The sequence below is a fragment of the Gavialis gangeticus genome, unplaced genomic scaffold (assembly GCF_001723915.1).
Source record: "Gavialis gangeticus isolate Ggan-Ray unplaced genomic scaffold, GavGan_comp1, whole genome shotgun sequence".
Classification (NCBI taxonomy): domain Eukaryota; kingdom Metazoa; phylum Chordata; order Crocodylia; family Gavialidae; genus Gavialis; species Gavialis gangeticus.
This window is the reverse complement of record NW_017729023.1, coordinates 6,748,653-6,761,280: the sequence shown is the minus strand read 5'-3', so window position 1 is coordinate 6,761,280 and position 12,628 is coordinate 6,748,653. Positions and strand designations below refer to the sequence as shown.

At 47.0% G+C, this 12,628-nt stretch overlaps 1 protein-coding gene across 2 annotated transcripts in view; it reads left to right on the top strand.

Annotated features, from left to right (window-relative positions):
- The first annotated feature begins 791 nt into the window (after positions 1 to 791).
- Positions 792 to 12,628, top strand: part of DCK (deoxycytidine kinase) — a 22,438-nt gene continuing 10,601 nt past the window's right edge. The window contains exons 1-4 of one of the 2 annotated variants that reach the window (XM_019516768.1): positions 792 to 1,103; positions 1,966 to 2,081; positions 10,658 to 10,851; positions 11,375 to 11,522. In XM_019516768.1, coding sequence (XP_019372313.1) covers positions 1,034 to 1,103; positions 1,966 to 2,081; positions 10,658 to 10,851; positions 11,375 to 11,522 — 528 coding nt within the window. In that variant the 5' untranslated portion in view covers positions 792 to 1,033. Of the gene's footprint in view, positions 1,104 to 1,269; positions 1,328 to 1,965; positions 2,082 to 10,657; positions 10,852 to 11,374; positions 11,523 to 12,628 lie in introns of those variants that run through there. The other variant, XM_019516769.1, reaches the window with a different exon arrangement.

Here is a 12,628-nt window from a genome sequence, read left to right as displayed (position 1 = left end):
CAAATTGTGTCCTCATTCTTAAATGCAAGCCTTTGCAGAGGGTCTGTCCCACAAACACATGCCGTAAGCAGACTATCCAGGTTCTGGGGAGTTAGTCTCCACAGCCTAAAAGCTGGCGACAGCCAAGTTGGCGTGACTGGTGCAGTTGGAGGCTCTAGCAACAAGCAGCACAGCATCTTATTGTCCCTACTATGCATAGGTGAGGATTGCAGGATTTCCAGCCTCCTGGATGGACAGAGTGGCTTGGTGCCGCACTGCCCCTCGGTTGTGGCAGGGGGAAGGCTCGTTTGTGCTCTCCAAAGGCCCTGCCCTACACTCAAATCGAAGCTGGGCGGAAACCAGGTATGGAGTTATTGCACATTTTTAGCAGTAACTTTGTGGCGGGCTTGCTTTTTTCAGGGCTGGAAGGGGGATTTCTGTGGCGCGGTAGTTACTCTGCCCCTGCAGCTGACCTCGGTGTACTGCCCTATACACCAGTTCATGGTGGGGTAAGTACTTCGCCCCTGTGGCCCCTCGAGTCATTGCACCAGTGACCAGGTCATCGCGTAACAGATGTACGGGGCCCCGATAGCGGGTTGCAGGGCCGGGCCGGGCCGGGCCAAGGGCCTGCCTTGCGCCCGGGCGGCCGCACGGGTCCCGCCGCGCTCCCCTGGGCCGCTCCGGGGCTCCTGCCCCAGCGGATCGAAGCGCTCGGCGCTCCCGCTCCCTCCATCCGCAGCTCCAGTGCGACTGCGGCTCCTTGGCGGCGCGGGGCGGTGCGAGCCTGACGGGGCCCGGTGAGGGAGCGCACATAGCCCGCTCCTCCCGCTCACTGGCCCGTTTAGCCCTTACCGCCCCCCATACGGCCGCGGCGCAAAGGGCGTGTCTGCCCCCCGGGAGGGGGAGGGGCGCGGGGCCTGAGGCGCGCGGGTGACGTCACCGCAACGAGGAACCGCTCAGACGCCGCGCGCCAAATTCAAAGGCGGCTGCGGGCGGGCGCGCGCAGAGGAGGCGACTGGGTTGGATCCGGCCGGGCTCAGCTCCTCGCGACCCCATGGCCACCCCGCCCAAGCGAGGCCGCAGTGGCGGCGCCGTGAAGAAGGTGGCTATCGAGGGCAACATCGGTGAGCGCCTCCTCCCCCCCCGGGCTGCGGAAGCGGAGGTTCCCGGCCGTGGGACTTGCCCGGTCCCGGCTGCGGGCTTCTCCGTGCGGACGTGGGCGGGAGGGGGGTCCTGGTGCACGGCCGCCTCTGTAACGCGCCCACTGGGGAGCGACACCCGGGTACCGGAGCGCGGGAGTTTCGCATGTGCAGGTGCACGGATTTAGCTGTATTGCACGTCCTACTGTGTAGGTCATGGGCTCGAGCTGCTACTCACTGAACTGGCCACTTGGGAAAGAATTTGCTCGACAGTTTCCTCTGGGATATAAGGGGATGAGGCGGAGCACCTGCCAGTGAGGCCCACACAGGGTTTGCCCCGAGCGTGGGACTTCCGGGGTGGGGGGGAGGTGCACTTTGTACTTTGTACTTTGTACTTTGCACTTTGCAATTGCCAGTTTCCTGCCATTAAGGAGCTGTTTTCAGGCTGCAGAGGGGCTCTTGCCCTTTTTCAAAGTATTTCCTTTTTTTGTGTGTGCAAAGTCTTACTGCTCATTTTTAAACGTTTACTAGAAAAATGGTGGAAATTATTTTACTGCTTTCTGCTAAAATACTAGAGCTGCAGTGGAAGCATTTTGTTCCTTCAGAAGGAATGATGGCAAACAGTTGCTAACAGGGAGAGAGAGAGATTATTTTAGATCCTGCTGGTTTTGTTCCTTGTTGGGGATGTAATAGTGTTGCCAGAGTAGTATATCAGAGGGAGGTTTTGTGAAGTCAGTAGAGCCTGGGAAGGGAAGATGGCAATTCATGGGGCTGGCAAACAGATTGCCTTCTTACTAGAGAATTATATCTAACGTCTGTTGAGCTATTGTCACACATCTTCCAACAGCTGCAGGGAAGTCAACCTTTGTGAGTATCCTCAAACAAGCCAGCAAAGACTGGGAAGTTGTTCCAGAACCTGTAGCAAGATGGTGCAATGTTCAAAGCTGCCAAGAAGATAGCGAGGTATGGTAAACTGACTCTTATTTAGGGGAAAATCTGCCTCTTTATAATCAGTGCCTCTTCTTATCCAACAGAATAGACGCACAGTAGGTCACAGTAAGCATTTCACTGATGCTCACCATATTCTGACTTTCCCTTGTCTTGCAGGTTTTGGTTGTGATTGATCAAGCTTGTAATGTTTTAATAGAACGTACTTCTACACTCCTATGTTTAAAATGATATAAGGAACATACCATTCTTTCTTAACCTCTAGCCTGACTTGTATATTCCCAATCGTTACATTATTGAGTAGCAAAGTGTCCTCAAAAAATTTATTGAAAGATGCAAGTCCTTGCTCTTGCATAGATTAGCCTCCCATGCCCTTGTAAAAACGTGGGATGAGATGCACAGAAAAGAAGTTACTTTCACCACATCTGAGTTGCTGCATGGAGAAAAAAAATGAGATGCCTTTGAAAGTGTTTCATAAGAATTTGGCTGAATTGGCTAAACTCTACTCAGTCTGGTTTGGATTTTTTTTCCTACCTCCAAATCTTGCACTTGTCACTCTTTCAGATGGTGTCATGGCTGCCACCTAGTGGTCTGAGTTGACTTTCATGTGCAGCCATGCTCTCATTGAGCTGTAAAGGAATTTTGAAAGGCTATAAAATAGTACAATGTATCTTGATTGACTAAGCAAGTTTTTTTTTTTCTCCTCAACATTTTTGGATTTAAGGCACCCTTCCATCACATTTTGGAATTTGATAGCATCCTGCTGAGAACTGCTGTTCTAATGTCTAATGCCAGGTAATAGGGCTGTGCAGCCTTCTGAGAAGAGCCAGTGCAGCTCTCTGGGGAATCCCGCCAGAAGAGATCACCTACAGGTCCTGATATACTGTAGCCTTCTCGCTCCTACATGCTTGCATCTCCTCCTTGGAAGCTCCTTTAGTCCCAGAATCAGAGGATGAGTGGATCTGGGCTGCCTCCTGAAAAGAGGGTTCACTGCAGAAGGGGTGTTCCTATCTTTTCCATGTGTGCTGTAGCTGGGGGACCCCCTATGATGCTGCAGAAGGAACTGGGATGAAAGAACCCTTCCTGCATTCTATCTTATCTGTTCTTCCTGTGTGGGATGGGTTGTGATGAGCTGGAGCTGCACCTTCCTGCCACGACAGTGCACTAAGCTGAAGTTCTCAACAGTTAAGGCTTTTGCATCACCTGCCATTTATAGGGGGGGAAGTTTATGTGCCAGAAAATGTTTTTGCTCAGCCCTTTTAAGCTGAAATAAGGAAGCTTTAGAAGCTTGCAGTACTGTCAATATGTGAGGGCCTTTAAATGTCTGTTTCAAGTCAAGAATGGAATCCATGCACACTGTTGTGGTGTGAAAATATTATATTGAATACACTTTTTGATAAAGGTAATTCATGCTGAGATGACCGGAAAAGAGGCATTTCTTCTTCCATCGAAATTGGCAGATTGCTTCTGGTACTTGTTATGGCAATGTAGGAGGTGGCAGGGTGAATTTGCACATTATAGATTAACTGAAGTAGATTATGCGTAACACTAATTTTCATGGGCTGAAGTTTACTTCATCAGATGCTGGAGATGGGAAGGAATGGGAACCCTGCATAATAAGGTATGTCCACAGAGGTGATAGTTCGACAGGGCTTTCCTTGCACTTTCCTGGCTAGGAGTTCTCTGGATTCAGAACAGCAAATTCCTTCTCGAAATTCAGTTATTTTTAAAAAAGGTCCCAGTAGTTCTATATGCATCCTAAAGATTCATCATATACATTGGGAAGCTACTGGTAAAAGGCTTTGACATCAGCCATCCAAAAACTTTGGTAGGTACTGTGCTCATTTTTAATTAGTCCACTTATTCACAAAGGGCAAGAGTGAATCTGCCCAAATGTATGCTACACAGTATTTGCCCAAATAAATGTGTACAGGAATTCTCCTGTAACTTGAAATTGAGTGTAAATTTATATTTAGTTGTAAAAAAGCATGTTTTAATGGTTGCCAATCAATGAATTTTAGCTTTACTTCGGGAAATAACAAAAGTACAAATCCAGAACTAAATTAAATTCTTTTTTTAAAACAATGATTTCCATCGTGTGTCTTTTTAAATCATGATTTGAATTGGCCCCCCTGATTTTGAATAACATTTAAATATCTTTCAGTATGCATGGACCATGTCCATTTGTACTAAAAGTTCACTAACTTGGAATTTATGTGCACTCCTAAACGTAAGTTCAGTTGTCTCTGTCTTTGTCAGACCCCTAGTAGAGCCAACTTCCTGAATACATACGTTCTTTCCCAGTCATATTGGGAGTCCTTACCGTAGTTAAGCATCATGGTAGGCTTCTTAGGGCCCTCTAGACATGCAGGTAAAGGTGTCATGGGATCTGATGAATGATTCACACAACTGCACCTCCTGCCATACCACACATGCATGGGAAGAGGTGTGATGGTGTGGTTGTGGGATTGCAAGTCAGATGCCATCATTCCTTATAGCTGGTGCCTTGGCTGGCTGGCTTGCTTCACTGGGAAGAAGCAAGCTCCCCTGGCTGGGAGCCTTAGTGTGACTGGATGCCATGAAGGTGCTCCAAGGGTTCCTGTGACAGGTGTCCCAGCTGCGGGGTTGTTCCAGGTGCCCCCTTCCGTGGCTGGGACGCCACATCAGATGCACTCTCGCAACTGTGGGGTTGCTTGGAGTACCCCAGTAGTTGGGAGCAGCAGCCTCTGGGAGCTTCCAGGCCTGTGTGTGCACATGGGCACCCTCAGTTAGGAGCTCTGATAGGCTGACGGGACTCTCAACCACAAGGGCCTTTGGCCACATGTTCAGTTAATGGCATGATAGGAAGCAGGTACAAAATTAATACACATTTTATGGAATAACTTTGTGCTTTATTCTTTTTTTTTATCACCCCATTAATTTGATTGAGCATGTAGCCAGGTGACCACTTGAGACATGATTAACTAGTTAAGGCCTGATCTACACATTGCGCTTAAGGCAAGATTAAGTTCATAACTCTTTATTTAAAGCAAAGGGCACTTAGCTTCTCACAGAGCAGTGGGGCAAGGACGATTATAAACTTAGCTCCTGGCACTGGAGCCAGCACAGAGAAGCCTGTGCTTGCCTCCTCCCACAGGGGGAAGAGTGAGCACTTTAGATTTCATAGACATTTGGGCTGGAAGGGACCCCAAAGGATCATTGAGTCCAGCCCCCTGCCCCAGGGGCAGGAAGTCAGTAGGGATCATTGGATCCCAGCAAGATAGACATCCAAATGTATCTTGAAGGCGTTCAAAGTAGGTGCTTGAACCACCTCCAGCGGCAGTCTATTCCAAACCTTGGGGGCTCGGACAGTAAAGAAGTTCTTCCTTATGTCCAGCCTGAATCGGTTGCGGCAGAGTTTGTGACCGTTTGATCTTGTCATCCCTTGTGGCGCTCTGGTGAACAGACGTTTCCCCAGATCCTGGTGAGCACCCCGATAAGCTTATAGGTGGGCACCAGATTGCCCCTGAGCCTGTGCTTTTCCAGACTGAAGAGTTTCATGGCTCTCAGCCTCTCATCATAAGGTCTGTTTTCCTGACCTCTGATTACGTGCATGGCTCTTCTCTGTACTCTCTTAAGCTTTTCCACATCCTTTTTGAATTGTGGAGCCCAAAACTGGATGCAGTACTCCAGCTGCGGCCCCACCAAGGCCGAGTACAATGGGAGGATGACGTTCCGGGATTTGCTTGAGAAGCATCTATGGATGCAAGCCAGCGTTTTGCTCGCTTCACTAGCCGCAGCATCGCATTGAAGGCTCATGTTCATCTTGTGGTCAGTCATGACCCCCAAGTCCCTTTCATCTGTAGTGCTAACCAGCATGGCACTGCCGAGCCTATAAGCATGCTGCAGGTTTTTCCTCCCAAGGTGGAGAACCTTGCATTTTTCAGTGTTAAACACCATCAGGTTCTCATCCTCCCATTTCATGAGCCTGTCAAGATCTGCCTGGATTGCCCTCCTGTCCTCAGGGGTGGATGCTTTACCCCAGAGTTTGGTGTCATCGGCGAACTTGGCCAGCCCGCTTCTGACACCAATGCCTACATCATTGATGAAGATGTTAAAAAGTACAGACCCTAGGACAGAGCCTTGAGGGACCCCACTGGTCATCGTGCACCACGATGATTGACTTCTGTCAACCACCACCTTCTGGGTCCTGCTGCGGAGCCAATTCCCCAGCCAGCGGATGGTGGTGAGGTCAAGGCTGCAGTTAGCCAGTTTCGCCAAGAGGTGATTGTGGGATACCAGATCGAAGACTTCTTTGATGTCAAGATATACGACATCAATCTATTCCCCCTTGTCCAGGTGATAGGTCTCTTGGTTGGAAAAGGAAATTAGATTGGTCAAGCAAGACCTACCTGCAACAAACCCGTGCTGGGTATCCCTCAGGATATTGCCGTCAACTAGTCTGTTAAGAATGGTCTCTTTGATAATCTTTTCCAAGACCTTCCCCAGGATAGAGGTCAAGCTGATGGGCCTGTAGTTTGCCGGATCCACTTTCCTCCCTTTCTTGAAGATAGGCACCACGTTGGCCTTCTTCCAATCTTTGGGCACTTCACCAGAGTGCCAGGAATTCTCGAAGATCTGTGCCAGGGGCTGAGCTATGATGCTCACTGGCTCCTTGAGTACCCTTGGGTGTAAACAGTCAGGGCCGGCTGACTTGAAGGAACACCTTGACAAGCTGGATACCTTCACGGAGGGTAAGGAGTCTTCCTCACCCAGGCATCCCTGACCCACAGTGGGCAGGGGTGTCCCTTAGGACTGGTGAAAAACTGACCCAAAGTACCCATTTAGCAAGTTTGCTTTTTCATGGGCATTGGTTGTCAGTTGCCCTATCTGGTCTAGCAGGGGTCCAATGTTGCCCTTGCTTTTCCTCCGGCTCCCCACCTATCTAAAAAAGTCTTTTTATTATCTTTGATATTTGTAGCTAGCTGGAGTTCCATCACAGCTTTGGCTTTCCCGGTTTGCTCTCTGCAGGTGTGGACCAGAGCAGAGTATTCCTTCTTGGTGGCGGTTCCAGTCCTCCATCCTTACCCATGGCACCATCCTGTTTGGGATCGCTAAGCAGTGATAGCGTTGCGATCTGCTCCCTGCACACCCCAGCTCACAAAACTGGCCAGCACCCATTGCAGGGGCAAGCAGGGAACCCCACTTGGTAATTCTTCCCAACTAGACATTGAGCTATTGATTGTACTTGCTGAGTACAATGATCCAACCAGTAATCTGTCCACCTTACAGTACTTTGGTCTAATCTTATTTCCTTAGCTTGTTAATCAGAATGTTGTGAGAGACTGTGTCAAAAGTCTTGCTTAAATCAAGGTATATCACATCCACTCTCATTACTTATGATATCTTTGCATCACAGACAGCCACACAGTTTGAAATACTATTTTTGGCTTGATCAGTGATGGAAGCATGCTGCTGTCTCAGGAGGTGCATCGAATTAGGACCCTAACTTTTTATACATTTGTAATAACAGGTTGGAGTTGATTGGGTGTGGGACTTATAATAAGAGAGTTTGTTGCTTATATGCATCTCAAAAAAGCCTTAATAAATACAAGGCAAAATGGTATTACTGCAAGCTTAAAGTTGTTCATAAAATTGGTTAACTGCAAAGCTGAAGGTCCCCAGAGCAAAAACGGATATACAGTACACAGATTATCAGGGATAAAGGTTGTTACCATGTTGGTTTAAAAGTACAAGCAGTCAGTGTGCTAGAGGTGGTATCTATTTATTAGATCAACTAGACAGTTACAAAAAAAATAATTTTTTGCAAGCTTTCGGGCACATGTGCCCTTCCTCAGGCATAGGAGAATGCAAGGATTGTAAAATTTCTCCCATGTAGAAATGAAAATTTATATTGTATGGGAGACCTGGAGGATGGTATAAGTTCTTCTGGCTGGGAAAGTTCATTTTATGCAAATTAGGCTTTGATAAAATTTGTAGCAGTCTATTTACCTCAACCGTGTCTGATGGCAAGCAGGATGTTAAATTATGCTTCTTTTTTTTGTTGCAATGTTTCATATTTCACAGGAGAATTGGTGATGGAAAGGTTCTCCTGGTCAAGGAATTCATTGTGTTGAGGTTGTTCTGCAAATATGCAAATTTAGCTCGACACAAAGCTGGAGCAGGGGTGCTAGCTTCTCTCCAGTTCTCTTGTATAATATGAGTTTTCATTTCTACCTAGGAGAATGCAAAAATTGTAAAATTTCTCCTGTGCCTGAGGAAGGGTTCACGGGCCCACAAACTTGCAAATAAAGAAACATTTTTTTTCCAACTGTCTAGTTGGTCTAATAAAATATATCACCTGTAGCACACGAGCTGCTTGCACACAGATTGTGTGTGTTAAAAGATAAAAGTACTAATGATAAACTGCACATTCTAAACAAAAACAAGAAAATACTCTATGCATTGCATGGGCCAACTTAATGTTGCTGTGCATTGATAAAGATACAGCTATTGCAAAATGCTTTTAATTTTCTATGCTTTATAAGGTTTTATATAAAGAGAAAATGAGCTATTTGGCTGATGGACTGTCACTTGCTTAACCCAACAAATGCACTCCATAAGCATGTGTGCACAGTGAATCTATATTTAAATGACAGCTGGTGAGAGAAGTGTGTTCTGGTAGAGAACAAGCCTGGTAGTCCCACCCTGAGTCTTAGCAGCTTTGCTGCTGACCTGTCATGTGACTTTTTTGTATTAGTGTCTGGTTCTTAATTTTTGTTTACAAAAATCTTCATTATAGGAAAAATCGTTATGTCACTAGAGTAGTACAAAGTTTTACTTGTTGATGATAATTTTTGTGCTGCTCACACTAGTTAATTTTCAGAAGCACTTGTTAGGTCAAATCACGTCTATTTTTCCTTAAGTAAAATGGACATGCTTTGTCTTCCTGCCACCCAAAGATGGATTACAGACATCAGTTTTTTTCTTCATATAGACCTGTATAGAAGAAAGCTGTTTTCTGTATAGCACATATATATTGTTTTGTTGAATTTGCATGCGTGTTCAGTGGCATTCCAGCGTTTGATTTTTATTGTTGCTAAATGAATCCTCTAAATGTGTAACCCCTTCAGCTAGAAGAGGAAGATATTTAATTCTGTGCTGGGATATATGTTCTTGCCCCATAGGGCATGTTTAGAGTATATGTAGCTGTCTGCTTAGATGTCGTGTCAGCAACTGTTACCAAGCAAACTATGACTAACAGTTGGCATGTGCTAAGCCAGCAACATTTTAAAATTAACTCATGGAAGTCAGAGGAAAAAAAGGAGCACTTTGCAAGAGTGACATCATTTTGGTATTGCCAGCAGGTTACCTTTCTGTTTGTAAAACAGTGAATAAAGACTTCTGCTGCTTCTAAACTTTTAAAAAACTTCAAGTTAAAAACATTCAGTTTAGGCTAAATCTAGAGCCTTTCTTCGTGATGATGGTGTCAGTATCAATGTGGATAATGCCAGTATTTCACTGGTATCAATCTGCCCTCATTGGAGATGGTCACAGTAAGTGTGTTACCTTTTATAGTCATCATATAAAGTTATTGGCAATACATTTATAAGGCTAGTATAAATGCAGAAATCTGTTACTGCCATGGCTTGAAGTTCTTAAAGAAAAAGCAGTATGCCTCAGGAGAAGTTTATTTAAAGGAAGCGTCTTGCTGTGCTTTAAAAATGTTGATATCTAGCTTCAAACAAATAAGATATTTCTAAAATGGCAGAGTAACAGAACTGTGGATAACAACTGTTTTTGCAATTTGCATACGTTTAATGCAAGTGAGATGTTGGGTACATTTGATCTTTGTTAGTCTTGTGCCTTGCAGTATCTCTGTGATTAAGGTTTGATTCTCATGCAGTCTTTCTTCTAGGTCAGGGGTTCTCAATCTGGCAAATCCAGCTGTGGGGTCGTGGCCTCCGGGGATCCCCCTCAGATTGGGAAATTTGATAGCAGGAGAATGGTAGAACTCTGTGTAGCCAAATCCAGCCCTGCCCAGGGCCACTGCTGCAGGATTAGATTAGGGCTGGGCCTATGCCCTGTGCAGCCAGATTGGGCTGGCCTGCTCCCTGCCCCCTCCCCTCATATTCAGATTGGACTGGGCCACTCCTCTCATGTCCAGATGGGACCTGTGCAGCTCCCAGACGTACCCATCCTGTGTGCCAGATTGAGCCTGCTGGCCAGATCCAGCCCATGAACGGACCTGGCATCACTCATCTGGCCCATTGGGTGAAAAGGCTGGGCACCACTGTTCTAGGTAAATAAAAGTCAAGAGCACCACAGAGCATACCTGTGTTTTTCTTTCTCTAAGTAAAACAAGTGATTGTATGTTCGCTCAGTATTGCAGGGGTCTCAGGAAAGGGTAGAACATGTGTGGTGTGTTTCAGCACAGTCCCAGGATGGGGAGGTGTTGAGTAGACATCACTCATGCTTTACTTGTATATAAGAGGAGCCAAGAAGTCAGTGGAGACATTGAAGGAGGGAGAGGTTGTGTGGTGTTGTTACTCTGGATGATTTAAAAGTAACTTGGCTAAAGCCATAACTAATGGGTGACTGACTTTGTACAGGAGCTGACAACATCCCAGAAAAGTGGCGGGAATGTGCTTCAGATGATGTATGAAAAACCAGACCGATGGTCGTTCACCTTCCAGATGTATGCATGCCTGAGCAGGATCCGGGCTCAGCTTAAGTCTCTTGATGGGAAGCTCAAAGAGGCAGAGAACCCAGTGGTCTTCTTCGAACGATCTGTGTATAGTGACAGGTATGTTCAGTTTTCAGCCTTTTAGCTGAACAGCCCAAATCCTTTCAAGTACATCATGGGAATGTATATAAGGCTCTGATTGATTGTGATTATACATGAGGTTTTCACAAGCTTATTGGTGGATATGTTGTTCAAGTCTCTTGCAAGTATGAAATGAGTTTGTTTTACCAGCACGACACACAACAATTTTGCTTTATTCATTGGTCTGTATTATCTGTATGTAATTTTAGTCTTTGTTTTTTTTGTTTTACCTAACTTTCCTTATGAGCTATGTGCCTGCAGTCTTGCAGTTAACTTGTGCCCCAGGATAATCTCCATTAGCTATTGTGGTGATTTAGTAGAGGAACTTCAACTTAAATGTTCCTCTGTAAGACTGGGTTCTGGCAGGACATGGTAAAGTTGGCAGGGGCTTTATTGAGCATATATCTGAATCCTAAAAATAAGAGCTGTTTATCTTTTTGGATCCAATGAAAAACATGACTTGAGTTCCCTCTTTGTTTGACTAAATCTTTTCCTTTTTTAGGTATATTTTTGCAGCTAACTTGTATGAGTCCGATTGTATGAACGAGACTGAATGGACCATTTACCAAGATTGGCATGAATGGATGAATAAGCAGTTTGGTCAAAGTCTTGAGCTGGATGGAATCATTTATCTCAGAGCTACTCCTGAGGTGAGGAGCAAGATTTTGTGACCCAAGATGGGGATCAGGGGAGAGTAGCACAACTGTCTGGGAAATAAAAGTTGGGTGTAGACCAGGGGCAGGCAAAATATGGCCTGTGGGCCAGATCCCATCCACCAGGCGATTGGAGGGGCCCTCTGGGCTGGATAAAGAAGACAATTATCACTGGCCTGTGGCTGCCCCTCTGAAAGCAGGAGCAGCTCGGGCTGTGGTTGCTAGGCAAGCAACTTCCAACCCAGCCTCCAACCCAGCCCCAAGGCAGAGGGCACTGGAAATGTGCGGTTCCTGGAACTTTGGCTGGTAGCTGCAAGGAGTCCCATGCGATTGGGCCAGGGCAGCCTGGCTCCGTGCTGCCACATGTGGCTCCCGGGACTCCAGCTGGGAGCTGCGGGCAGTGGGTTAAGGTTGACAACCCTGGCCGTGCTCTGCCGCCATCTGTGGTGCTCAAGACTTGGCTGGGGCTGTAGCTGGAACTGCTCAGCTACCCTGCCTTCAGCATCTCGTCCTGTCCCTGCTTCAGTGCTCCGGGCAGCAGGTAGGGAGGGGAAGTGGCAGCGGTGGGCAAAGGGGAAGCAGCAGCTGGGGGCTCCTGCCCCAGCACGTGGGGCTCCAGCTCCAGCTCCTGGCCACCTTCCACGCACTCTGCCTGCTCGGCATGATCAGTAGCCACCTGCAGATGGCTAAGTGGGTGGAAGGTGGTCCTGCCAGGAAAATTTGAACTGGCTGGGGCAGGGGCAGGTGTAGGTGGGAGCGCAGGGTGAGCTGCCCAGGTGGGAGCAGATGGGTCTTGGCCCCATGCAGAGCACCAAGGAGCAGCCACGGGCTGGAGTAGAGGGGTGGAGCTGACTGCACCTGCCTTACCTGGGTGCTCTGCTACAAGCATACCCTGCTCTTCCTTCCCCCCACCCACTTCTGGTCAGCTCCCAGGACCTAATGCTTGGTTAGCCGCCCACATGCGCATACCCACCCACACCCCAATTGTATACGACACATGCACCCCTCTGCCACCTCCCACACAATATACAAGAATAAGACTTTATTTTGAGCTATTATGGCTATCGCCTCTATATACATTACTTGAACACACACAAATCGGG